Genomic DNA, 26,524 nt, shown 5'->3' on the forward strand with positions numbered 1-26,524 from the left:
GAAATAAAGACACATCAGGTCAGCTGGCAACACAGCTCTTGGGTCTGGAGTTTTTTTAGGTCAGTGCTATTTTGCTATTTCTTTTATAATACAGAGCATAACAAAGGTATTTGTGAAATTCATGGCTTGAGCAGGTATTTTCTATTATGAAAATACTCATGTATAGAGGGCTGACTTTTCTCCACGAAGATAGTCTCAACTTCCCCAACACCCAGTTCTGGGACAGAAATATAAACACTCAGGTACAGTTGTATAAATACTCCATGCATTCCTTCTGACTTCTGCAGTTGGATAACATCTTCAACCAAGAAAACAGCCCTGCTACTTAAGGTTACCCCAAATCCAACAGTTCTTGTGTTACGTGCAGCAAAACCATTAACTCCAAATTGATTTGACTTTCTGAGTTGACCCTTTAAGAAGACAAGCATGGGATTTAGGTCTCTCAGAGTCTGTTACAGGCAGCATTGCAGTTGCAACATATTCTCTAATCAATTTAACTAAATTCCTCAGAGGCACAGAGAGGAAGATCCTAGCTCTGAGTGTTCAACCTCAGGTCTACTTTCCAAAGTCACAAGTGCCCTTCTTGGCAGCTCTGCCAGCACTGCTGTGTGCCCAGGGCACGCTGGTGGTGTTTGGGCAGTGTGCACAGAGCCAGCAGCAGCTCAGCACCCCTTGCCTCAGGCAGGCACGCCTGACTAGGCAAGGCCAGGCAGGAGGTGTGGCACTGAAGTGCCAGGCGGTGGTTAACTCCAGAGCCACCACCCCTTGCCTTGGGCAGGCATACCCGACTAGGCAAGGCCAGGCAGGAGGTGTGGCACTGAAGTGCACTAGACAGGACTCACTCTTCGTTGAGGGCGCAGCGCCGGCCCGTGGGACAGCCGTACTTGCGCAGGCTCTGGGTCAGCTCCTTGTACAGCGTGTCGGCCAGCAGCAGCGGGATCCCCTCCCAGGCCAGGATCAGGATCACGATCACGGCTGTCTGGCAGTGGTGCCCCGCGCGCTGCCGCACCAAGCACAGCAGCTTCTCCTCGTCGCTGCTTCTTCGGATCACCTGCAAGAACCATCGGGTCAGTCTGCTAAGCACAGGCACCATCTGATGAGCTGCTCTCCTCCGGAACAAGGAGGGCCTGCAAAGGCAAGAAATGCTGCCCAGAGTGTCCAATGTAAGCAGGACTCGGTGTCATTGAAAGCAGGGTCAGCACACACAATTATCTCTGGTGTCAAACATGATTTTGTGTTGTTTTTTTCCAGCAGTAGAAATAGCAGTACATTTTACAGGAGGAGTAATGTTTTAGGTTGTCCTAGGTTACAATGTAAAGATGTGCCCAAAAATATGTATTCTATCACCATCTGCTGAAACCAAGTGGGGCAGTGATTCTTATCTTTTCCAGACCCATCCTTTCTCCAGGAAAATATCTCCTGTTAATGGCCATTGAGTCCCACTGTATGACTAATAAAATTACATCATCCCATTGGGAGATGTTCCAGCCAGGGGGAGGAGCCAAGCCTTTCCTACCTAGATAGAAACTGATATTTGGAACACCAAAGCAGCCTTTACCCACTGGTTTCCAGAGGGCAAGAACTACCAGTCCTTTCTGCAGGATCACTACTTCAACAAGAATATTTCATCTGGACTGCTACCACCACCCTGACTAGCAGGGTGTCAGGTTGTATTCTGACTCTGTCAGTGGCTTTCTTTTCTACTATTGCATGTATTTTATTTTTTTTCTTTTTCCTATTAAATTGTATTTTTGACTTGGAGTCTCTCACTGATTTTGTTTTCAAACCAGTACATAGGTGTTGTACACAAACAATAAAGAAGATGCATTACAAGAAAAATAAGCTCTAGAAGGACAACAGATCCCCTGAGAACCTAACATTACCTTGAAAATACGACAGAAAACATACTGTGAAACACTCCAAAAGGCAGGTATGTGAAAACACACCCAAAGCACACACAGGCCATGTGCTAGGGCAGCTACCAGCACTACAGATTAGTATCTAAGATGGTTCCTATCTTGCAAAGAAAAATTAGAAGAAAAGGATGAAACAGACTGTGCCCTTAGTGAGGGAAGGAATGGGATTTTTCAGAACACATCCCTAGAGTACCTATATTAAAGTTCTTAAAGCGCTGTAACTTTTACTAACCTGTATGATACAGAGAGCAACCTTATTCCTCACACACAGACTAACCAGTATGGAACAGTACAGTACACCACTAAAAAATGGGAGAAAATTATAGTCCTACTGCTGCATATTTAGGTTTTTGCCACAACCTGAAACAGAGTTGCATTTAAGACCACAAAAAATGCATTAAAGCTAGGTAATACTAGAACATAGTCTTTGAAACAGGTTTATTTATTCATCCAATGTGTTTTAGCCAGCACAGTCTGCACAAAGCCTCCAGCAAAGGTATAAACTTTGCAGTGTGAAGCTTCAAACACCACAGGCCTGGCCCTCTCTGAGGCAGCAGAGGCTCCATCCTCCTCAGCCCTGGCATACACAGAATAGGGACCCATGTGGCTCTTGCTGTGTGTGGCAACAGTTCACTTGCTTTTTTAGTATCTCCAAATATCTGAGCTTTCAGGCTGATTCCCTACTGGACTGATGTCAAATTTGCTTTGCTGCCAGATGTGCAGCTGTCATTCATATGTGACCCCCTAGCCTGATCACCTCTGAATATCTAAGTCATTTGGACTCATTAAATCAGGGACCAGAGCGCACTTGCAATTCATCTGCAAATGAAAAGGTCTGCAACAGATGAACAGTTGGAGAGAGAGCATCTGTGCAGGCTGAGCAGGAAGAAGCTTAAAGTTTATTTGTGTCAGGAGATAAAGTACAGCCTTTCTAAAGTTAATCATATACTCTTACAATCAGCTTTAAGCTTAATAAGAATACAAGTAAATGCCTCTGACAGACCATTCCTAAAAGGAATCTTGGTTGTGACTCCCCAACAGCTCAGTATGTTTTATAAAGAGAAAAAAATAATCCAACTCATTTACATTTAGGTGAAGTTTACAGAAATCTGTTATGGCTAGTAGACAACACAGGTTACTCATGTCAATGTGAGTTTTACATTCTAGAGGTAGCACAGTTTCTTCAAGCCAGAACAACTTAACTTTGTTACTCAGAGTGAAATGATACTTTTAATTTTTCTAATTTTTAAAAAATTTATCTCTAGGTTGTAACTTCAATAGCACAGTCTGGTACTGTACAACATCAGGTTGCCCTTTTGAAGTTCTCTTATAGCTCTAAACTAGAAACAGAGCCCAAGAAAAATGACAAGTGAACACAAAGAAAATTTATAGTTTCCTTTAAACCAAGACCACACTTTCCTGGAGTTCAATGCAGCTGGAATTTGCTTCATTATGTATATAGCAGAGAATCCAATACTCTTATTGGAGCCCAAAACATTTTAGAGTCCATGATGTTGCGCAGGGATTTATGAGTTGTGTGAATTTCATTTCTGTGGGTCAGGTTACACCATGTGCTCACCCAACTCCCCAGCCAGAGCGCTCCCATCCTCTGTTCCAGAGATCAGGCACTTCTCCCACCTGTCAGAGGCTCAGAAGAGCCCACTCTGCAGAGAGCAGACCCACTCCAGGGACAGAGCAGCCAGAGCTGGAGCTGCTTTCCCGTAGGAACTGAGGATTCCCTTCAGGCACTACCCCATTCCCACAGAATTAATAAACTCTGAGAATCTCTCTTGTGTAACAACAATAAACCCACAGAAATACCACACTCAATGTACAGAAAAGCAGTTTTGAGCAGGTCAACCAAATTCTGGAGTGCTTCCTCAGACTGGGAACAATGCAGAAATCAGCTGGCAAAACCTTGTGTCCAAAGATTTTTGGTATTACTCATGATTTCTGTGATGCAGTTAACAACAGCGATAAAGTAAACAATTTAAGACTTCAGTTTGTTTAATTTTGGTCCCTAATGCATTTAAAAGGCATGAGAAAGTAATCATTTGTTAAGTGGGAGGAACTTTAAAGCTAGGTTTTTAGAATGGGAAAATAAAAATCTCCTGCAATTGCTTTTCCACACAAGTTAACCATGACTGACTGACTCACACTGAAAAAATAGCATAATCAACAAAACAGACTTGTAACAAGTTTGTGAAGCATTATGTAACATTTAAATGCAACAAGCAATTAGCACCAGCCTCAAGTTGCCCCAAGGAAGGTTTAGATTGGATTCAGGAACAATTTCTTCACAGAATGGACTGTCAAGCCTTGGCACAGGCTGCCCAGGGCAGAGGGGGAGTCCCCAGCCCAGAGGAGTTGAAAAGACATACAGATGTGGTGTTTAGGGATATGGTTTAGCAGTGGACTTGGCAGTGCTGGGTTAATGATGGCACTCAATGATCCTGGAGGGCTTTTCCAGCCTAAATTCTGTGATGCCATGGTCAGCTTGGAAGTATGCAGGGCCAGATCACCCCTGAGCTCATTTTAGCAAGCACTTGATGTCATCAGTGCCAAGTATCCATCAAGACTCCCACATTAACAATGAATGATCTGTTTCAGCTGCAACACAGAACTTCAGCAAAGAACAAAACCTAACAAACTTCTCCACAAAGCTCAGCTGATACCCACTGGTCCTGCTCTGCACTCATGAAGTGACAGCTGCCCACTGCCTCACCTATGCAAACAGGTGGGGACAAAAGGAAACACTGACATGGGACACAGCCCCTTCCACAGAGCTTCCCTGGAGCACTCACATACTGCACACAGTACCATTAGTATCATCCTTGTAGCTTGCTAATTTGGGCAGGATGCTCAGTATTTTGACCATTTTTAACCCCAGTTTTCTCCAACCCTGTGGTACTGTAGTTGTGCACTACCACATTCTGCATTCCTACAGCTCTCCAGGTGTCCTTGTTGATGTGTACATCCAAAGAAAGGCAGCAATTCCAGTAATTCATTTTATCAGCTAGCCCAGACAGTCTCAAAGAGCAGAACCTGAGAATATGAGCAATTCTTCAAGGTGAGCCACAGCCAACTCTGACACAAACACCATCAACAGCTCTTATGACAACACACCACAGCTACACCTGCTTCTACAGCCACAAAGGTCTAGGCTTACCCAATTTTCTTACCAGAAAGCATGAGCCAGAAACGACATCATGTTTATGGAAGAGATGCCTTATGAAGCAGAGTTTGCTCCAGCAAATTCTCTTGTTTATAAGAGAAGTTAAGATTTTTCACACCTTTGCATGAAAGGATAGTGAAGAGACAGAAAGGCATTTTAAAAATTGAAGAGTCCAAGAACAATGTCAGAGCAGCACCGTCCTGTCCAGCCTTATCCTGACCCTGAGCATGACCAAGAGCAGCTGCCTATGGAGGAGCAGCAAAAAAGGCACTGGGATGTGCAGATGGCTCTCAGGGAAGCCAGGCACCTTCTAGTCACCCACCAGCAGCTGAAGGGATGTGCTCTCTCCCAGCTTTTCAAGGATTTGCCTTTTCTGCATTTCTCCACTCACTTTTAAATCTGTGCAGCAATCTACCACCCACTACATGACCAAGAAAGTTTAATTACAGATTAAATGAAAGAAAAAGCCACTGCCTTTCCTTCCTGCAGAGCTCACTCCCTGCCAGTGCCCTCCAGCTTCGATCCAGGATGAGACTGGGTAAGGCACTGCTGTTCAGCTCTCCATGCCCCTGCAGATTTGAGAGAGCCCTGCTTTCTCCTCCCCTTTCCTCCCTGCCAGGCTGGCCTGTCTGCACCTGCCTTTGCCAGTTCTGCTGTGCTTTCTGGAGATGGGGGACCAGACCTGGCCAGCCCAAGGGGCAGCACACTCTCACAGAGGCAGAACTGTGCTCCATGATTTCTTTGTTACACCCAGTAACTCTCACCAGTTGCTTTTGCTGTTTCCATCACAGCTGAACAAGCTGGTGTCTGACCCTTATCTTGAGCACAAACAGCTCAGTGTCCATCACTGTGTATAAGAAACCACAATTCTACTTTTTGTGGGACCTTATCAAGTAAAATTTAGCTATTATTTTAATGGCCATTTGTTCAGACTGCAAGTCTTTCCTCCTCTTCATGATGCCTGTCCCTCCTCTTCATTATCCTAAACCACTTGTTATCATCACCACTTTGGCTTCTGTCTCCCACTTTTTTTCCAAACAATTTCTCAATGGTTTGCAATGAACAGTATCAGTAAACTTACACTATCAATAAAATCTGCTTCAGCTGTCCAAATGCTTGAGTTCTACTTCCTTGGCAGGAGCTCTTGAACAAGGAATAAGTACACTGTGAATAAAAATGTCCCAAGACATAAGCCAGCCTATCTAAATTAGCACGTACACGACTTATGAAAGTAGCTAAGAGTCAGCCTGCAGAAGCTCAATGTACCAGATGCTGAATTACCACATGGATGAGAAATTACTTTCCAATTACCATCACCAGAAGAGCTGTGTTAACTTTAACATGATAGAAACCAGACACTGCTAGCAAAGAACACAAAATTTTAACTGCGTTAAATACACTCCTGTAAATTACTGGATAAACCTCCCCCTAAACAACAAAACCAGCAGAAAGGTCCTTTTTAGGTTTTTTCACCTCTATGTGGCTCCACTGCAGTATTCCCTCCAGCCCATTCTGAATTTCTCCAGTAAAATAAACTATGTCTCCTTTGCAGGGTACCAGTAATTGATTTGAAAGTGAGAACATACTTAACTGTTCCCTGTAATTTCCTGAAATAGGAAACTCATTTACAACACTGTGGCTCCAACTTTTCTATCTGCAGATTTTGCCTCTGTACAGAGTCTGTGTATGGAGATTCATCAACACAGAACAAGACTCTGCTAAGTTACAATTCCTGAATAATCCACCAGTGCAAAGTGCTGTCCAAACCTGCTGCTGTGACAGACAGAAGGACAAATGGACCAGCTTGTCACAGAAGTGAGTCAGCCCTCCTTTTTCCTAATTGCCCCTTACACACACTAAATCACATTAAAACTCTTTTCTTACTGGAAAATCTTACATCCTTTTATTCTCAGCATGTCTAAGAGATATTAAAATGGAAATAAGTTCCACTTTGCTGAATTCTCTTCTTGGTGCTAGCAGACTACATCAAAGGAGTTAGCTCTGAACAGCTGCTGTCACTCCAATCCTGTCAAGTTCCTTAGCCATTTCTGCAGGAGTATCACTGATGTGCACTATCTGCAGTTATCTGCAAACACTGCTGCAGTTGCTCCTGGCACCAGTGCTGCAGTGGTTACAGATGAGCAGATGGCAGCACACACAGGCTAAGGGATTCTTCTGCAATCACGCCACCACCACTGTAGACATGAGGACAAGATCAGCTCCATGTGCCCTTCCCCTATTCACTCCCTCAAGCTTCCCCTTCTGCCAGACTGCAGCCATGGAAAGCTGCACTTGGTTTGGGAGGGATGCTTGTTCAGAGGTCACAGTGCTTTAAATAAAGTAGTGATAATACCAAAATTCTTGCTTGTTAATAACACTTAACCTTGTTTAACTTAACACAGCTTTTCTCCTTCATTTTTACTTTATTATTTTTACTAGAAAAACAGCTTTACTTTGGATGATGTTACAAACATTTCTGTCCTCAATAAACTCCTATAATTCTGTATTTAGCCAACAGTGATAACAGTGCCTGTACAGCTACACATACTATCATGATGTGGTACAACACTATGGCAAGAAAGTGATGGTCTAACAAAACTCTATGGAACAAAGTGAACAAAACCCTCTCTATCTGCTAAAAATAATTTCCTTGAAGACTTCTATGGAGAACATCAGTTAAAGACAGTTCAATAAATGAAACAAAAGCACAAAGTACAGTAGGCTGCTTAAAACAAAATGGAACTGCACATCCTACTTACATATGTGTCTAGGAGACAGTAAGCTCAGAAGAATTTACTTTAAAGTCTTTTTTCAAAGCTATTTTAAAAATTCCCCACTCATGTTCCAAATTACATGACAGCTTCACCATCCCATTTTCCTTTAATGGATTACACATCTCTTCTAATACTAACAGTAACTGAGAGAAAGAGAGCCAATGCAGGAGTAACTTCTCCATTTTCTCACTTTCTCAATTCCCACTTTCAATGACTTTCTCAACTCAAACCAAACTAGCAGATTGAAAAAAAAAAAAATCTCTGCATCTATAGAAAGTTTATTGTTATTAAGGCTCACTCAGCACTTTACAAATTGTAGTTTCTGGCATTTAGTTACAAATTCCTACCGGTTCAATGATCTAGAAAATCTTGATTATAACAGTGAGCTAGGCATTGCTCTAAAAACATTATTTTTAGTGGATAATATCAAGTTTGTGTTTGTACAGGACTGTAATGACTGTTTATTCCACCCCTATTTTTTTATTATTAATACAGCCTATTAATAAACAGCCAACATAAAGAAAACAAAGATCTGTCAAGCTATAAAGAAAAAGAAGGCAAACAGTACACAAGTAAAAGAGTCTAAGAAACAATTTCCAAAAGGCATAAAAGCACCACAAAACCGTATTTTCAAAGAAATTAGGGCTACCACCAGGATAACAGAATCTAAAAGGACAACAGATCATCCAACTGTTAATAAAATCTCAAAAACCAAAATCAACCAAACAAACAAAAAAAAAAAAAAAAAAAAAAAAAAAAATTCAAAGAAGATAAGACTGAGATGTTCATAAACAAGAAGTCTGGAAAGATTCCCATGTCAGAAAAGCTTCATAAGGGACACTGAAGAATTTTTTTTTCTCAAGTTAAAGCCCTGACAGAAGTGGTTAGAGGACAATTATAAAAAAGCCAACAAAACAAACAAACACACACAAAACCAAACCCCTGCTCCCTGCCCCAAAAAAGCAGGACTTTGCCAAGTTCAGATGATACCACAAAAGAAACTGAAAGATGAAACAACTGCAGTATTAAATGTGATGTGCATTGTCTTGATTTTTAATATATTATTACCAGAGGGCCTGAAGATTCCCAAGAGGAGCCAGCTCTGCAAAAAGCCCCTGGAAGAAATCAGCTGATGCCAAGGGCTCAGCCTGGTGTCTGTGTGGGCAAGGCAGGGATCACCCAGGAAAGCTGATGCACAGGGAGAGCTCAAACTTCTCAAACCATGGTTCAGTGTTTCTGTGGGTCTGGTTTTAGATAGAGATGGACTCTGAGTTGGGCATTACCATGCAGGAATGAGAATCTGGCATGATGATTGAAAGCACTATGCAAAAGCCAAGTCACTGCTCTGCAACAGTGAAAAAGTAAGACCAACTGCAAGGAACAACTGCAAGGGAATGGAGCACAGGGCTGCAATCATTACTGCCAGCATTCCAACTTCCAGCATAAGGGAACAGGAAGGAAAGAGAGAAGATGACATTTATGAAAGGCAACTGAACACAAAAACACTGCCTCCAGCCCAGGGAAGCACAAAGCTGTGAATTACTGCAAACCAAGTGAGTCTTCTGGGAGGCAACTGCCCTGCTCTTCCACCTTTGTGCTATTGATCAGCCCCAGAGACACAACATTGGCAAAAAGAACCGTGGCTTGACCTGGAGGTTTTGTCATTTCTTCTATCTTTTTCTTTTCCCCCCCAGATCTGGAGCCTTAAAAATTGCATTGCAACTCCATATGAAGGAAAAGACAGCAATGATACCTTAGGTGATCCAAGTCAACATGCCCTAAGCCAGGAGAAGGAACCCACAGGAAATGCATTTAATCCAAAACCAGCAAGACCCAAATGTCAGCCCTCTCTGAGGTCAGCACTGATGTGCCTTTGGCTTCAGTGCTGCAGGATTATGCCTACAGTGAGCTACTCATGAGCCACTCACAAATTCATCAGCCCTTTCACACAAATTGAGGTAATTGTAATTTAGCACCACCCAGAGCAGGAGAAAACCAAACCACAAAACATCTGTTAGCAGCTAAAGCTCTGATCAAACAGTGGGATCAGTGAGTCCCATCACCACTGGCTGGTTCTAGGGATGCACAGTAACATGAAACCCTTCATTACACTAACAGATTCCTGAGAATGACAGGCCAGGCATTTCATACTTCAAAGCTTTCTTTTCTTTAGCATACTACAAAACAGTATGGTGACTTGGACAAAGCAAAAGAAATCCAAACAGAAAAGAAGGAAGAGTACATTTATCCCAGCAAGTGTCCCAGAATGGTAAGTTATTTTCTGACAGCACACCTGTCACCTACACAGATATCAACACATTGGGCATCTGTGGCAAAACTCTTTTAATTGTGTTTTGACAAATGAATGAGACAACACAATTTGACGGGGAGAAGAAAATACCCCAGAGATCAAGCAATGTTGTTGCTGCCTCATGCAGTGAAAACAATCACAAGCTCACCTCCCCAGTTCATGTGGGTGTCAGCCTAATACCTACACATAGAACAAGTACAAGGTTTCCAACCCTGGGCAGTATTTACTGAAAATGTTTAACTAATAGCTGCATTCTTGTTCATATCCAGAAGGGCAAAGTATCACCCTAAAATATAACACATTAAAAAAATTAAAAAGAGATGCTTATTATTAAAAGAGTGACAAAGAAGTAATTCTGTAAGTTTATGGCAAGCCGAAATCTAAGAAAGGAGTCTGTCCCAGATGATGTTTAACACACCATGTGTATCTTGGGAGTAACTTAAGAGAAAATAACTTAGGAGACAATCAGTATTATGGAATGCAGTAACTAAAAGAAAAAAGCGTGAACACAGGTATTTCAGAAAGCCTCCTTTAATTTATAAAGTTTCTAATAAATCAAAAAGAGAAAATAACCTAGTGGAAATATGGAAAATTAATTGGGAAAAAACAGCTCAGTGTGATCAACGGAGAAGTTCCATTCTTCTACCCTGTTTGCCTCAGCAGAGCTCCATCCCTGTGCTGTCAGCAGTGAGTCCCTGGGGAGCCCTAAGGGGAAGAGCTGTCCATCTGCAAAGCAGAAATGAGTCTGGTCCAAAGGACACTGGAAATGAGTGAAAGTCCCTGTGCAGCTCCAGAGCTCGGCTGAAAGTATCAAAGACACAGCAAACCTTTTCCAGATGCTTTCAAACTAATCTCATCATCCAGTTTCTTTGCTTATAGCCAAAACCCAAATATGCCCCATAAAAGGATTCAAAGTAGCACTGCCCATGAAAAATTAATGCAACACATTAAGAACATCAACCCAAAGCATGATCTTACACAGGATGGAACAGTTCTACAGGAGATGTCAGGGATTCCCTTCCCTCTCTTGCACTGAACAGTCACACAGCAACAGCAGACTTGGATTCTTCCTCTTTAGGTATGAACTCACACAAAGACACTGCTCCCTAGAACTTCAGTTAAATGAACGTTAAAGCTGTGTCTCACAAACATTTTACATACAGAAAGGTGAAAATCTAACTGGAGAGCAGGTCCCCATACTTAGCCCAGCCCTCTCCATGGGCATCCCACTGCACACTCCTGTGGGACACCTTCAGCCACACCAGACCATAAGTCCTGCCATTTCTGCCTTACACAAACACAGCATGCTGATCCTGGCAACAGAAAAATCAAGCTTAACAGTTAGTTTTAAATGCCTTCTTCTCTTTAGCTGCTTGCAACTGTTTCTTTGTAAATGGTAAAATTTTTAGTTCCTGTCCTCTGTTAAAACTCTGTTTTACTTAGGTGAAACACTGAGCAAAATTCCATTTCCATTCTTTTTGGGTCAGTTATTTATGAAATTAGTTTTAAATTATTTTTTCTTGGACACTGGATTTGTTATTAAATATTATCTGAAGCACAAGCACATATGTGATTCCCTTCTGAAAAACAGTTTATGTATTGAATATAAAAACCACATTTTGACTGTTCCAAGCACAAGCAGTAAATGTTTAACATGCAAATTCACTCACATACAATATGCAGTAATCTTATTTTTGGCAGGTAGTTACAAACATTACCCTACCAACTGTACAGTTACCTTCACAGTTTTTTCAATCAAGTCTGAAATTCCTAAATACAGCAATACATTTTTTTCTTTTAACAACTAAGTTCTTTTATTATTTTCCAAAACTCAGTTTACAAGATTTCCAGTCTACTTTTTACCTCCCTCAGTGGTTTCAGCAAAGATTAAGGACAATCAATTCTTTCCAAGCTCTCTCCTGGAGCTTGTGTCTGTTACCTCATTTCCTGGCTCCTATGAAGCGAGACAAGATTTTGGTGAAAAGTATCATCATAACATTTACATTTTCAAATACTGACTTCAGTTCCTCAAAAATAGTAATGAACTCCTTGGCATATGAGACCAAAATTCCTCCATAACTCTCTTTTCTTCAAGTGGTCATGCAATTGAGAAGGGTTTTTAAAATGTTCCTGGATAGTTTTCCAACTCCCCTAAGCAACCATCTCTTCTTTTCTCTCTTTCACAATTCCCAATGACATGTTTCACAGAACACTCCAAACTTTCAGACACTGTCAAGGTATTTCTACCCTCGTTCATCTCTGCTAGCTCAGTTAAGCCCCTCCCTTTCACACTCATTCAAACCACACCTTAAATTTAAACAAAAAAGGTAACAAAATTGTTTTCCTCAGCTTCATCATTCAGGCAGACTTTCCAATCAATTAAAATCAGATCTTCATTAAAGATCAGATAATATTTGAAGTCAAGGACTGCACATCATTTGAAGCCACACAAAACAAATTTATTGATTTAATATAAAAACTTACCCACTTGGCAATTGGACACCCCTGAGAGCTTTTTCCTTCCTTTCCTGTATAAACCACTACCTCTATTCTTACAGCACTTCCTTTTGCTCCATACCTGCATTAAAAAAATTCATGAGTAAAACAAATTACTATAGACCATTTTGAAAGAAGAAACATTTTCAATAAAAAAAGAATTTATTTATACTGAGCACAGAAGAAAAATAAACCAAAAAAATCCCATTTAATTTAAAATCCTATTTGCAAGAGTGGTTTTTGACATCTCTCTTCTGATAAACTGTCACTAACAAAATGTTATCTGGGTAAGGAAATGTTATCTGCATATAAATCCTAGTGCAATCAGTCACTAACATCACCTTTTTCTTTCCAGTTTGCCACAGCTTCTCCACAGGTAGGACATGAAAAAAACCTGATTCTGCCAGCTGCTGATCTCTGTCATTCCTATTGACTTCAAGGGCACCTCAGAACACACTGCACTTCAACTCCAGCCTGAGGTTGTAAGGGCTCAGAAAAGACAAACGAGTCTGGACCTGAAGTGCTCATGATGTTCACCTCATGCTTATTTGCACAGGAAAACACTTTACAAATGAGTACTGACAAAAGTTCAGCAAAACAAAGCTAAACACAGCACTCCATCTCTCAGAGCTCTACTACTTCCCTGTTTAGACAGTCAAAAATACAATGAGCATTAAAAGCTGGATTTTCCTCACCTGTTCTCCATAATTTCTCTCACAGCAGCAACACTTGGTCCTGTCCCGAGATGTGTGTAATAGGGGCCTTCATCTTTTTCTATGATTTGCTCTGTAAGCAAAGAAGTAAAGAAAACTATGTTGGCACATCCAAAATTTATATACCCCATCAAAAGTGAACTTGGAAACAGTTTACAGAAATGCCTTCCAAATTAAATTAGAACAAAGTTTGACCCTGAAATATCATAACTATAATAAAGAATATGACAGGTTTTTTTCTTCAGAGACTTTGAAATTATTTCATGCTTATTTCCTCCAATGATTCTGCTAGCATTTTTTTACTGTTATAAAGTAAGACCTTAATTATAGCGATATTTTGCATTTTTTTAAACTTTTATTAGAGGAGTTGGCATGTATGGACTAAGTAAAACTCCCAATATCCTTGTTGGTAGGAACATTATTAATTCATTTTAGACAAAAGGGAATCGAGGGCAATAAAATAAATTCACTGATAGTTAATTTCTGTTCTACAGAACAGAAAACATAATGCAGGCCTCTTAACAAGCACTCTGTTGGCTCAGAACATGAAAGCCAAGGTGAAACCATCTGCCTGCAGATGATTTGTTGAGAGGCTCTGACCTCCCTTTCCTCCAGGTTTGAACTAAAGAAGGATTTAATCCTGCCAGCTGTGGTATAAAAAAATTCTCAATTCTGCTGTGCTCTGCAGGCCCAAAGAACACCAAGCAAAAGTTATACAAAGAGGGGAAAGAATTTCCTCCTGTCTTCTAATGGTGAAACACTGATTCTTGTGCAATAGCTATCACATAACACTTCCTCCCTTTAAAGGAAGCAACATGAACACACCTCCATTTGAAATGTACAGGCAAAAGTTAGCAAAAGCACTTACCAACACAGTCACAAGTTGGCAATTCAGATTGTCCTTTTTTGGTAGGTGTGTCTATTAAATTTTTTGTAGGGGTATCAAGAAACTTCATAGGTGATTCAAGGAAACTGCTGAGCGTGTTTTTTGCTGGGGAACACCCTGAGTCGCCTGTGCTCTGGGCGTGGTCAGTACCCAAACTGGTTGATGTCAGACCGGTCACCTCACCCACACACTCCAGATTCCTGAGAGCTCCAGCAGAACCTGGCACCTGGGCCCCAGCACAGGGACCAGGCAGCACCTGGGACTTTAGATCTACCTGTTGTTTGGCCTGCTGCACACAGGCTTTGTTTTCACTACACGTTTCATTAGCTCTCAGGTTAGACTGCTGAACAGCTGGTGCCAAAGGATGTGCCTGACTGACATTTGCTGTTTGCTGTACCTGAGAATTACATTTTTCTGTAAACATCTGTAGGTTTTCAGTTGGTCTTTTCAACAAGGATGCTGTTTTCAGCTGTGAACCAGCCAGAGGGTTAGGGGAGGACAGGTTGCTGTGCTGGCTACGTGCAATAATTTCATTTTTCAGTGGATCAGTGCCTAGTGGGTCACTGGAGCCTGCAGTTTTCATTTGCTCATTCACCACTTCACAGCCAAACAACCTGTCTTTTTTTTTCTCCTGCGGTGCCTCAGGTAAACACCTGTGGAATTTTATCTGTGCTTGTGGGAGAAATAATCTAGTTTTTTCTTGTGATGCTAAAGTATTTTGATTGAGCGCTCTCTGTACTTTGGCTCTTGGAGATTTCTTTTCAGAGGGAGCTGCCCTGGAGTCCTGTGGCATGGTTTGACCAAGCTTGTGCAGTTTTGATGATATCCAAATGTCCTGCAATTCACTATGCTGGTATGACAACAGCTCTAGCTGGTTTTGATTATTTTGTTGATAGCGTGCTTCTTGAGGCTTCTTTTTGTGTTTTGGTTTCCATGGCACACCATTTCCTTTCTTACTTGTTGCCTGCTTTTGCTTTAACAGTAAGGAATTATAATTATGCCTAAATAACACAGATTCTTTTTTATGCAACACATCTTGGTTATATTTTGGCGGCCTCTCGTGTGATATTAGATTAAGGAGTGATGCATTTATCTCATTTTTGTGCTCTGCATTTGTCTGGTTTGATTCAATCAGTGCTGCTAGTTGAGTTAGCTGTGCAGCTACATCCTCTTCATCCTGGCTGTGAATTCCTCCTTCTTTAATCAAAGCATTACCTTCCAATTTCAAATCATTACATGTTGGCTTTTGCTCTAACTGGCCAGGAGCTTCCAAGTTGTTCCTTATTTGCTGGACATCACATGAAGCACTGCAATACCCTGTGAGGGTGGCTGGCTCATGAGCACAACTTTTGTTGGGATCACATCCTGAACACAATGCTGCATTTGATGTTAAGTCAGATAAAGTTTTGGTATCTCTTGAGGAGAACTGTAATTTCTGCATCTCCCCAGCTGGATTGGCAGGTTTATCACACAATTCAGACACTGAACTTTGGCCATTGTATAACACTGCCTTATTAGGGAGCTGCTTCTGGGAGGGAGCGCAGTGAGCCAAGAGCTGTTGCTCATTCTGTAAGTAAGTGTCTTTGATTTCTTGTAATGCAGAGGATGTAAAGGAGGATGAGACATCCCTTTTAAAACCATGGAGCGAGTTGGAAGTTGATTCTCCTGTACATTCAGTACTTTCAGTTTTAGCTGGTGAAGTTGTTTCTAAAGGAGCTTCAGACAACTGTGTCAAAGCTTCAATAGCTACAACCTGCTCCAGAGTTAAATTTCTGGTTTTAATCAGGGACAAGAAAGTGGGCTGGAGTGCAGAATTCTCAGGCTGTGTCTCCACATGTGGTACTCTAAAGCCATCCTTCCCTGCCTGCAGCTCCTCCTCAGGCAGCAGAGGACAACACAAGCTTTCTTGCACATCCAAGCTGGAACCTGTCTGCAAAACTGACTTATCAGAATGCTCGGAGATGCTGCAGGTACAGTTTTCCTCTTTCATTAAAACATTCCCTTGGTTTTCTGGGTGAACACAGCCAGTGCCACTCGTCTGAGTGCTTATGTTATTCAGATTGATACCCTTTGGCCATTGCACGTGGGAGTTGCTTTCATCTGCAGATACATCTTCCAGTGAAGGAACTGCTTCTGGGGGTGAATAATGCAGGGTTGTGATGCCATTTTTGATGGCGTGCACCAAGGATTTTTTTGGCTCAGTGAGGTGACTGGGAGAGGCTGCTCTCTCACTGTGCTCAGCGTGTTTCAAGTGTCCGGTGCCCGTCACAGCTCCGTGGATGTCGCCGTTGACGTGGACACCGAAGGATGGCTTCTCGTTGTGTGCCCACTTCTCTGCTTCTAAGCCAGTCATTCTCTCCTTCTCCTTACACTGCACATTTTCAATGGGTACTGCTTGGTTTGTCTTCACCCTGTATTTTTCACCATGACCACATATACTGCATTCCATGAGTTCTGGTCTGCAGCCATTTACTGCTTTGTTTTCTAAATTTGCCTATAAAACAATAATAAAAAACCCTTGTTGTAACAGCTGTTCAAAGCACATTAAAAATAAGAAGCTTCATATTTACAGCAATTAATCCTTATTTTGAAAGATAAAGGAATATCCTAATTAGGCACTGACATTGGAAAATAAGCAAAACAGGAAGTTATAAAATAATCTGAAGGCTAAAGACCCTATCCATATTTATAGCTATTTTTCCTCATTGTTGAGGGACAGAGGAAGAAATTGGGTAAATGTGGTGGTGGGAGACTAATGAAATGAATAGTCAGATAAAGGATGTTAACATTTATAATTAGATGTAAGGATTCAATTTTGAATTAATTTGCATAAGCAGACATAAAAAAGGTAAAAAACTTATGTTAAAAGCAAGACTAAAATCCAAATGATTGCATCACAAAGTTCAGCAGTAATTTGGCATAATTACAGTCATTTGGCTAGACTAATAAACTGGCTTAACCAATACACCACTTGGTTGGACACTCTAGCTAATCCTGAAAACCAGCCATTCTTGCTTCAAGTCCTTCAACAATTACAAACCCTAAGCAGAAATTAAGAGAAAGCCAATTTGCATCAGGCCACTTGGAAGTTACTCTTTAAACAGTTGTTTAGCTTCTGTATTTAGATGGAAATTTCCATGTTTCTCAACAGTCTCTCATGTAAACTACTCAAAACTGTATTTTAGTAAATGTATTCTAGCTACATGTTAGTGTTTTGTTAAATACGTTCTTCATCTTCACTGATATTATACAGTTCATATGGTTGAAGGAATGTCAAAATCTAGACAGAGTCAATATATAGGGAAGAATATATATGGGCATTAAGATAGTATTATGGATATGAAATAAGGAGTTATGCAAAGCAAAAATAAAATTAAGGCAGAAACTTAAGCAGAAGCTGTAATTAAGGCAGGAATCAAAATTTTCTTATGCTATTCAAATTTGATTTATATTAAATTTCCTTCTAAAAATAATTTCAAATCACAGTACATAGTGCTGTTCCTTTATCTGATTGCAACATTTAAGAGTTCCCCAATCCCCTGTAACCTTAAGCTGTACTTAAAAGAAAACCAGGACTGCTTTTCCAATCAGGTATCAGCACCACAAGGGACTAATTAACCCTATGTAGGCCCAGTACCTCACAGCAGTGCCCAGAAAATCCCACCCAGTATGAACCATTCAGTTAACTCAGAGATGGTTCTGTGCTCATAGCAACAAAGGGCACGGACTTCTGACAAAACTCAGGAAAATAAATGCAAAATAGATTAATGATTAATTATAACCAGTGAGATGAAATTGCCACAAACCCCCAGGGAAAACAAGGCAGCTCCATCTGGAGCTCAGCAGTCACCTTGCCACTCATAAAACACAAACCCAGCAATCCATTGCATGTCCTAGATGTTCTGAGAGGCACCATAACTTCTCACAGAAATGTAATATAGAAACGTGTCCAGCACCTGTGCAGCTAAGTCAAGCCTCCAGATATTATACACAAACAGATTCCTTATTTAATGTATTTTCACTACACAGATCCTGACTAATGGTCAGTGAGCTGGAGCTCCTCTGGATCCTGATGATTTTCAGGAAATGATTCCCAGACCCAGGGGGTCACTGAGAACTTTCTAAAGGATCCACGAAATCTGAGAAGGCTCCACAATTCTATTGCTAGCAGAGGTAAATGCACAAGTGCATCACACAGGTATCTGTAACTGTACCAGAAAATATTTTAAGAGTCCACCACAAAGAGTAAAATCCCACAAGTCTGTACATGCACAAAAGCTGAATTTCAATTACTGTAACTTCAGAAAGAAGTAGAATTGTTGTTCTTTCTTAGGCAAAAAGTACATCTAATATATCTACCAATTCGAAAGATTCCTGACCATGAAAAACTTTCATTAAAAATTACTGAATCAGACAATTAGGAGGCTGAGGACATACCATCAAATAGATGAAAACTAATTCCTCATCAATTGCACATTTTCAACACAACAGCACATTATGTATTCCATTCATCATTACAGGGATTGTTCACTACATTAAGAAAACTATTAACTTAAGTCTGGTAATTTGGGAGCAGTTAGAGGCATAGGGAAGGAAGAGGCTTCACCCACAATTAGCAGAGCTAAGATCAGACACAGAATTCACAGACAGCACTCAGTACAAAAGTGTCATCACAGTCCTCCCAACCAGACCGATCCTCAATAAAATACTTTATCTGATCAAAAAGAACTGCTACGGTCAAAAACACTCACGATATTCCCTAATCTGCTGGTACTGCTGGCACAGGTACAGTGCCATGTCCCTACAGAACTCCAGCGACCCCAGCAGCAAAGGTGGAATTGCTTTTAAAAAATTCCTCATAATTCATATTTTCCACTAACATTACTAGAAGCTGCCCACATGCAACGAGGAAGAAAAAACCCCAGATGAATCATATCACTGGCATGAGTTAGTTCATAATTCTATTTTTCCACATGAAGAAAAAATACTGTCATAAAATCAGATGTTATTGTTTTAATCAAACTCTGCTTTTCGAGCACTGTGTTGCTTTATCTCCTGTTACTGAACCGCAGTGCATTCTAACAGATACCTTTTCTTTTCCCTCACAAACAGAAAAGGCCACTGCATAGTCTGTTAGCATGTGAAGTTAATATTTCCCACCACAAAGAGAAATGCAGACACACTACCAGGCACAGAGCTCATTTGATTCTTCCCTTCAATCTAGGAACAATCTATCTCCAAGTCCTGAATCTGTATGTAAAAAACCCAGAGCAAACTACAGACAAGGATATCACAACCCCAAGCAATACTGTTAGCATCTACAGGAGTTAAGCACTTAAGTCTGATCTGATGAGTACCCAAGGCTTTTACACAAATGCAATGAAAAGCTGAAGAATAAAGGAGATCAATACCAGTCATTTCCTCTCTCTCTCATTAAGGAGAGCTCTACTCTGCCAGGAGACACGAGCCACTAACAAATCATGCTCAAGCTTAGGCTCTGCAGCAGTTTGTGCTATTAGGACAGGAACCACAGAGCCTGCTGTGGCCATTGCTGTGTTACTTAAACTTCAACCAAATACTATCTCATATATATACACACAAGAATTCATTCAGTGAGCTAATGCTTCCAGCACACACAAACAGCCAGTTACAGGAAATCATTTGACATTCTGAAGAGTCAGGCTTACTATTAACTTCTCCTTTAATACATAAGGTAATGCAGAATTCACCAACTCCCAATCAAAATGTAATGCTTAAGCTACCCCAAAGATATTTCCACATCCACATGAGCAGCGAGCAGACCAGCGATTTGTGTGTCTCATTTCAAACCTCTACAGGTAGTAACAATACACACTGTACTTAAGGACACCACCAGGATCAATTACTCTCATAAACAAGAAATAACAGATGTTGCCCTGTCCAACTACTGATAAAATGGCTCTACAAGCAAGTCTTGATGAGTAACAACTAATGCCAAATTCCCTAACCAGTCCTCCCTGTTAGATTCTACTCGTGTCCCACACAAATACGGTGCCCGACAAATCAAACAATAACCCCCTGCTTGTGCCAAAACTGGCATGACCCGAAACACTGCTCTTCCAGGGTCACAACATTCCTCAGCACTAAAGGATGAGTGGGTGAGAAGCACCTGCAAGCTGCAGTGCCATGAGTAAACCTGGATCCTGCTGCAGAGTTTGCAGCCACACAGCCAGCCCCACATGTCCCTCCAAGCTGGGATAGATCCTTAGAGATCCAAAGCCATGATATAAGTGTTGTTTCAGAAAAAATCTTTGGGAAAGACCCCAAATGTTCTTCATCTAACATTCAAACAAAGTGTTTGGTTCATGGTATGATTGTCAGGTATCACTGCCTCACCAAGAGACAAAAAAGCACCAACCAGCTGACCAGCAGCAATTTACGCTTCTGCCATTTATTCTTGCTCTCTGCTCCCCAGGACATGCAGAAATCCAGCAGAATCGAGGCCCTGCACTGGACAGGACCAACATAGAGGGGTAAGGAGGTAAGACATGGATAGGATGGGCATCAGGGAGACAGAGCACAGGGGTGGACAAACAGCTGCTTATGGTGAGTGCTATGTAAGAAACCATGCACTGGTTAGAACAGACACATAAAAGGTGGGATGCTGTGGAAGCTATAGGTCACCTCCTGAACATAGCTAAGTTTTCTTCTTGGATTTTTTTTTTCACTAAAGGCAGATACAGTAATACAACTAAGAATAAACCTCTATTTCAGACCACATGACATGTCTGACTACTGCAATAATGCACACATGCTAAAGGCTGCTGCCCAAGGCAGCAGCCTGAGCAGGGTGTCCAAGCAGGCTCCCAAAAGAGAGAACAGCAGCAGGGGCCAGGCTGCAAGCTGGGGCATATTCCCCATCAATCTCACCACAGGCATAAAGCAGGTACCAGCACAGTGCATAACTTTGGACATGGAGTTTCTCAGGATACCACACTCCTACACTGGCTGAGCTGAGGCACACGTTCTATAGGTCTTAATGCACAGAAACAGACTGGGGACCTCTGTCAATATAACACAGCCTGAATGTACAAGGTGCTTTGCGCAGCACTCACAGATGGCACCAAGGGACAGGACAGGACTTGGCAAAATTACGTTGACAAGTTTTACCACAGAAACTGATCCATACAGAAACACAAGAGGTACAAGACGTTTTGCAAATCTGGAAGAAGGAACCTGACCTGAGGCACAACATGCAGGCTTTCCTGGAGGTAACCTCCTCACTTCCAACCTCCCTTGGTATTAAATCACCCAGTCACCAACTTGAGCATCACAGCAGGTAGCATTTCACACTGAATCTTACTGCAGCTGAAAAGTCTGCTCTACCTCCTGGTTGCCTTTTTTTTCCATATTTGTAGCCACAACAGCAAAGAACATTCTCCAAGTTCCAGCTTAGCTCTCACTTTCCTCTCCATTTAATCTGCATTTATATCCTCTTTGCCTTGTTCTTGAAACATTAGCCAACCTTCCCAGCAGAGAAGCTCTTTATCATCTCTTTCCAGGAAGAAATAGTGCATTATGGCCTCAAAGTCTTTACACCTTTGTTCTTTTCCTTTTCTCTCCTACACCACTACCAGAGCAGAGCACTCCTACCCACCTTGTGCAACACCTTCAGTGAGACAGCTTATAAACCACAAAGGATACACTTACTAACAAAACTAAAAATTCAGACTGCAAAGGTCTCAAATGATGGCTCTCAAAGAAATGTATTTACTGGATTTCTACTTGTAAATAGGCTCTCAGCCGCAAACTCAAATTATTGTTTCCATCAACTCCTATCTCTATCTTGTAAAAGATACAAACAGCAGCAAGAAAAAACAGAGGGTAAAGGACACCTCATTCTCCTATATCCAAGAAGTGGATTTGTTAAGAAAGAATAAACCCCAAACATTACAGTACTTTTTCTGCCACAGAAGCAAATACAACAAACATCTTGCCTGGTCATTTTTGTTTTCCTCCGGTTTTGTGTTTAGTTTGGTTTTTACTGATCTTTTGAATTACTCAATCATTTGCCTTCAACATTGAAACCAAGCACTCAAACAGATCCTGGCAGCTCCGGAAAACATAGCACTCAATTAAGCCAGAAAAGAAAAATGATACAATCAGCAGCAATATGTATCCCCTAAGAACTTTCCCCTGATGTGCTTTAGCTCAAAAGCAGAGATGAAAGAAATTCAGTCTCTGAATTCCCCCACCCTAGCAAACGTCTCTTGTGGTCTGCTCGTTTATGAAACCTTCAGCACGGGGTTAAGGAAGTGCTGCCTGACCCTTCCCTGCAAATGCAGAATCATCACAGTGCTCATAACAGGGGCTTCAGGGAGCAAATCACAGCCTTGTGCAACCTTCCTAGCAACAACCTGAAAGAGCAGTAAATTAATGCTTATAAAAATAGCAAATAATTCAAAGAGAAGACACGATGCTTTGCAAATTAAGCTGGCAAGCCAGCCACTTCATTACAGCTAAAGAGAGGTTCTGTATTTAGCAAGAGGCATGGGACTGCATTTCCAAAAGGCAGGTTCCTACCTTGGAAAGCAGTGCCTTCCAGGAGGACATTAACATGGTCAATTATCAACTGCACAGTAACTATAGAAACTCCTGGTACAACTTTATGGCTGAAAGGGTGAGTTAGATTCCTGGGTGCATAAATAACAATGTCATTAGGAAAAGACTGGTTACTTTCAATCCTGCACTTGGCACTTTTGCACCTGCTAGCAGAATAAAGCATCCTGTTCTGGCATCCCCAATTCAAGCCAGACATTGATATGCTGGAGAGGGCTCCGAGGACCACAAGAATGACAAAGGATTGAAACATCTTGAAGTGAAAGCCTCAAGTTCACTCTCTACTCACTCTCTCCAATTTACCAAAGAGAAACAAAATTGAAAAGCCACAAACTCCTGCTCAGTCTATGTGGAAAAGAATGCTGATAACAGAGGGCTCCTTGTTCTAGTAGACAAAAGTATAATAAGACTCAATGACTTTAAGTTAAGGCTGGAGAAGTCTGGCCTTGAGCTATGGTGCACATTTTTGCAATGAGACAGAGAGAACAAAGAATTTTTTAAAGCATCTTGTTAGGTGTTTGGATGCACTTTTTATCCACAGGAATGTTCAAATTCAAGTTCTTTCAGCTATTAAAAAAAAAAAAAATACGTTTAGGCCAAATAAAAGGATACAGTCTTACAGCCTCCCAGCACAAGACTAAGCATTCATAATGATCTTTCCTGTGTTTACCACATGTGAATTATCTGAGACAAGCTAATTTCTCTTCAGGTTCAATGCAGTGAAGATCCAAACTGCTAGGCTAACAACATAACTTTCCATAGTTCCTGTAATCTAACCAGGAAGATACTCAGCTCCTTCATGTAGAACCATGGTTCCATGCCCTACCACCTGTTGTATAATCAATTATATTACTCACAAAATTTACTACATGTTGGTAGCAGCTCTCAGACCTGGACTGCTAAGAACACACACAACACCATTCCAGCCTGGTTTTAAAGCTGATGAGAGGCTACAAGACAAAAGAAAGTAACTAATACTCTTTAGAAAGCTTAGTGATGGGTATTTCAGAGGAGCTCCTAATTCAGGCTAAAACAGAAAAAAAAAAGTCATGCTGATCTCTTAAGGCACCAGGCTACAAGGCAGCACTATTCAGGATTTTACATCTGTGTTTTGCTTACTCTCATGAGGAAAAAAAGCCTTAAAAATTGCAAATTATGTTTCCTTTTCTGTCTGAGAGCTTGCATACCTATGGTGTAAGGAAAGCTGAAGGCAGAATTTGCACAGTAACTCCCACTTGCTCTCTACAGGAGCAGCAGCTCTCATTCCCATCCTGGAATAACAGCAATGCTGTTATGGAGCAGCACTGCAACAGTGGTGTTTGTACTGCACAATTCACACAGTGATCAGCTGTCACAAAAATGAATGCTTTGAATTTATATACATAGAACAGTTTTTCCTCTTAGTCACAAATCCAGTAAACCCCTTATTTTAGAGAAATTAAATGTAGAGCCCCATTTTACTACAGGGCACTGATTAAACTAAAATGCAATACAGAGAGCACCAACAAAACACTGAGAAAGTAATTCAGTCAAGACACAAACCACTCAATTGTAAGTCAGTTTCAAAAAAATCCTAATATTCTAAAAGGCTTAGTATTAAAGCTGTCAGGACAACAAGGACAGCCTTGTTGTATATAGACTATATACTAATTTTACATAAATAGAAGGAAAGGGATTATAGTTAGTTGCTTATATGTAAGTAGTTTTCCTTTTTCTTTACATTGTTTAAGTTTCATGCAGACAACATTTAAAAAGAAAGCATGAATTCTTCTTACCTCTCCAATGAAATCCTGTAATTAGGAATTTATTTTAGTACTAATCAGATCTCTTGATCTCTACAAAAGCAAAGCTCCTACTAATGTCAATGGGAAAGTTTGCTGTCAGTCTAGGCTAAATTAACTTTCCCATAATCACTAACAGTAAACAAAAAAATCTTTTATACAAAGATGACAGATATATATACATGGCAGAAAAAAAAAGAATCACAACTGTGAAAAATCTGCTGCCACTCAGGTAAGTTTTGGGCTTCCCAATGGTCTTCTCCCACATTAATTGCTAAAAAGCCAATAAACTTGCTTAGCAATATGGTATTAGATCCTAAATGGGTAGCACCCATTTCCAGAGCATTTTTTATACATTACTGTTAATAAATGTAGCAGCACAGTGAGAGCAGATTACTGGAGTTGTCAGAGCCATCCCAGTTATTTCAATTCCTGCATTACATACAGCAAGTGCAAGTATTAAATAAAGTAGTGAATGCAAACAAGATGAACAAAGCAACATACCTGCAAGAGAAACTGTGTTTATTTTGTAATACCTCATTATGGACATCTAAACAACATATCAATCAATATACCTACACAACTGACCATCTGCACATGTACATTTTCCTCCCTTTCCACAAGTTATGCTGCTTTTAATGGTTATTTTATGACATTTTTGATCAAAACCACGTTTTCTAGCTTTTTCAAAGTTCCACTTTTAAATACAATAAAGTGGAAGGGCTATATCATGAGAGCCAAGATCTACAAACAAACAGTGATTCAAAACATGCAAATCCCTTCAAAATCACTGTGATCATGAGGTGCAGCCTGGCCTTACTCAACACTTCCTAGCCTCCATGGGCCTCTGCCCCCACCAATCCCTGAGAAACCCTCACAACTGCTCTGCTACAGCAACAAAGGAGTTAAAATAGAAAACCCTGTTCCTCCCTGTCTCCTCTCCAGGATAGTGTGCCTCTCTTCCCTCAACATTCTGGGGAGTTGTGGGGTAAAGAGCAGCATAGAAGAAGGGAGCCCTAAGAGGAACAGAGGGGAAGGGCAGCACAGCATCTCTGCACACCCCATGCCATGAAAGTCCACAAAGGACTGGCTTCAACTCCACCAGAAACTGGAAAAATTAAGGATTAGAAAGTAACTAGAGCAAGATTAATAATTTACAGATCACTTACAAAGGCTTTCTTTGTTAGAGCTCTATTCAAAAACATCTACATGAGCAGTTCTGGCAGAACTGTACAAACAACATGCAAGTGCTTCACATGTTCATGACTACATTCATGTGGAAGTGCTAGGAAAGCTGCATGGGCAAATGCCCTGTGCTAAATCACAACCATAATCATTCCTGCTCACATCAACCAAAAGCAAAAAATTTAAAGATTTAATCCCATTTAGACAGACGCACATTCAGCTTGAAAAAGGTGAAAATGAGAACATTTCTTTCAAAAAATGTTGAAAAAAAATTCAGGTAACAGCTAAGTTAATTATCTTACTTTTAAAAATACAAGTTAACTGGTTTGTGTAGGATATTGATATCAAAAGTAAGGTCTATCTATCAAAAAATGGAACAAAAAGACAGGGAGCAAAAAACAGGCAGAAACTGTCAACCAGTAACTCAAAGCAATTTGAATTGGTATTTACTGAAGGAATATGCTCCAAGGTGATGATACCTATTTAAAAAAAAAAACACAATATGGTAAGTCCTTTCTGGACAACATCCTTTCCAACTTGTACTGTATTATTCTTCCCTCTTTCCCTGTAAAATTCCACAGCAGTGCAATTTTATCCATTGACCTGCTCATGTATCAGTTTAAGGGGAAAAAAAAGTAATAAAACTTAATTTCATCCAGCTAAATATTTTGGCAGATATTCTGCACTAA

The 26,524-nt window shown here is 40.8% G+C and overlaps 1 protein-coding gene across 3 annotated transcripts in view; it reads right to left on the reverse strand.

The window, feature by feature from the left end:
* TET1 (tet methylcytosine dioxygenase 1) overlaps positions 1 to 26,524 on the reverse strand; it is a 64,605-nt gene that overhangs the window by 17,787 nt on the left and 20,294 nt on the right. For all 3 annotated transcript variants that reach the window (XM_056494857.1, XM_056494858.1, XM_056494859.1), the window contains 4 exons: positions 14,254 to 16,765; positions 13,368 to 13,458; positions 12,661 to 12,754; positions 843 to 1,051 (listed from right to left, as the gene is read on the reverse strand). In XM_056494857.1, coding sequence (XP_056350832.1) covers positions 843 to 1,051; positions 12,661 to 12,754; positions 13,368 to 13,458; positions 14,254 to 16,765 — 2,906 coding nt within the window. The remainder of the gene's footprint in view (positions 1 to 842; positions 1,052 to 12,660; positions 12,755 to 13,367; positions 13,459 to 14,253; positions 16,766 to 26,524) is intronic.

Source organism: Oenanthe melanoleuca, chromosome 6 (genome assembly GCF_029582105.1).
Source record: "Oenanthe melanoleuca isolate GR-GAL-2019-014 chromosome 6, OMel1.0, whole genome shotgun sequence".
Taxonomy (NCBI): Eukaryota; Metazoa; Chordata; class Aves; order Passeriformes; family Muscicapidae; genus Oenanthe; species Oenanthe melanoleuca.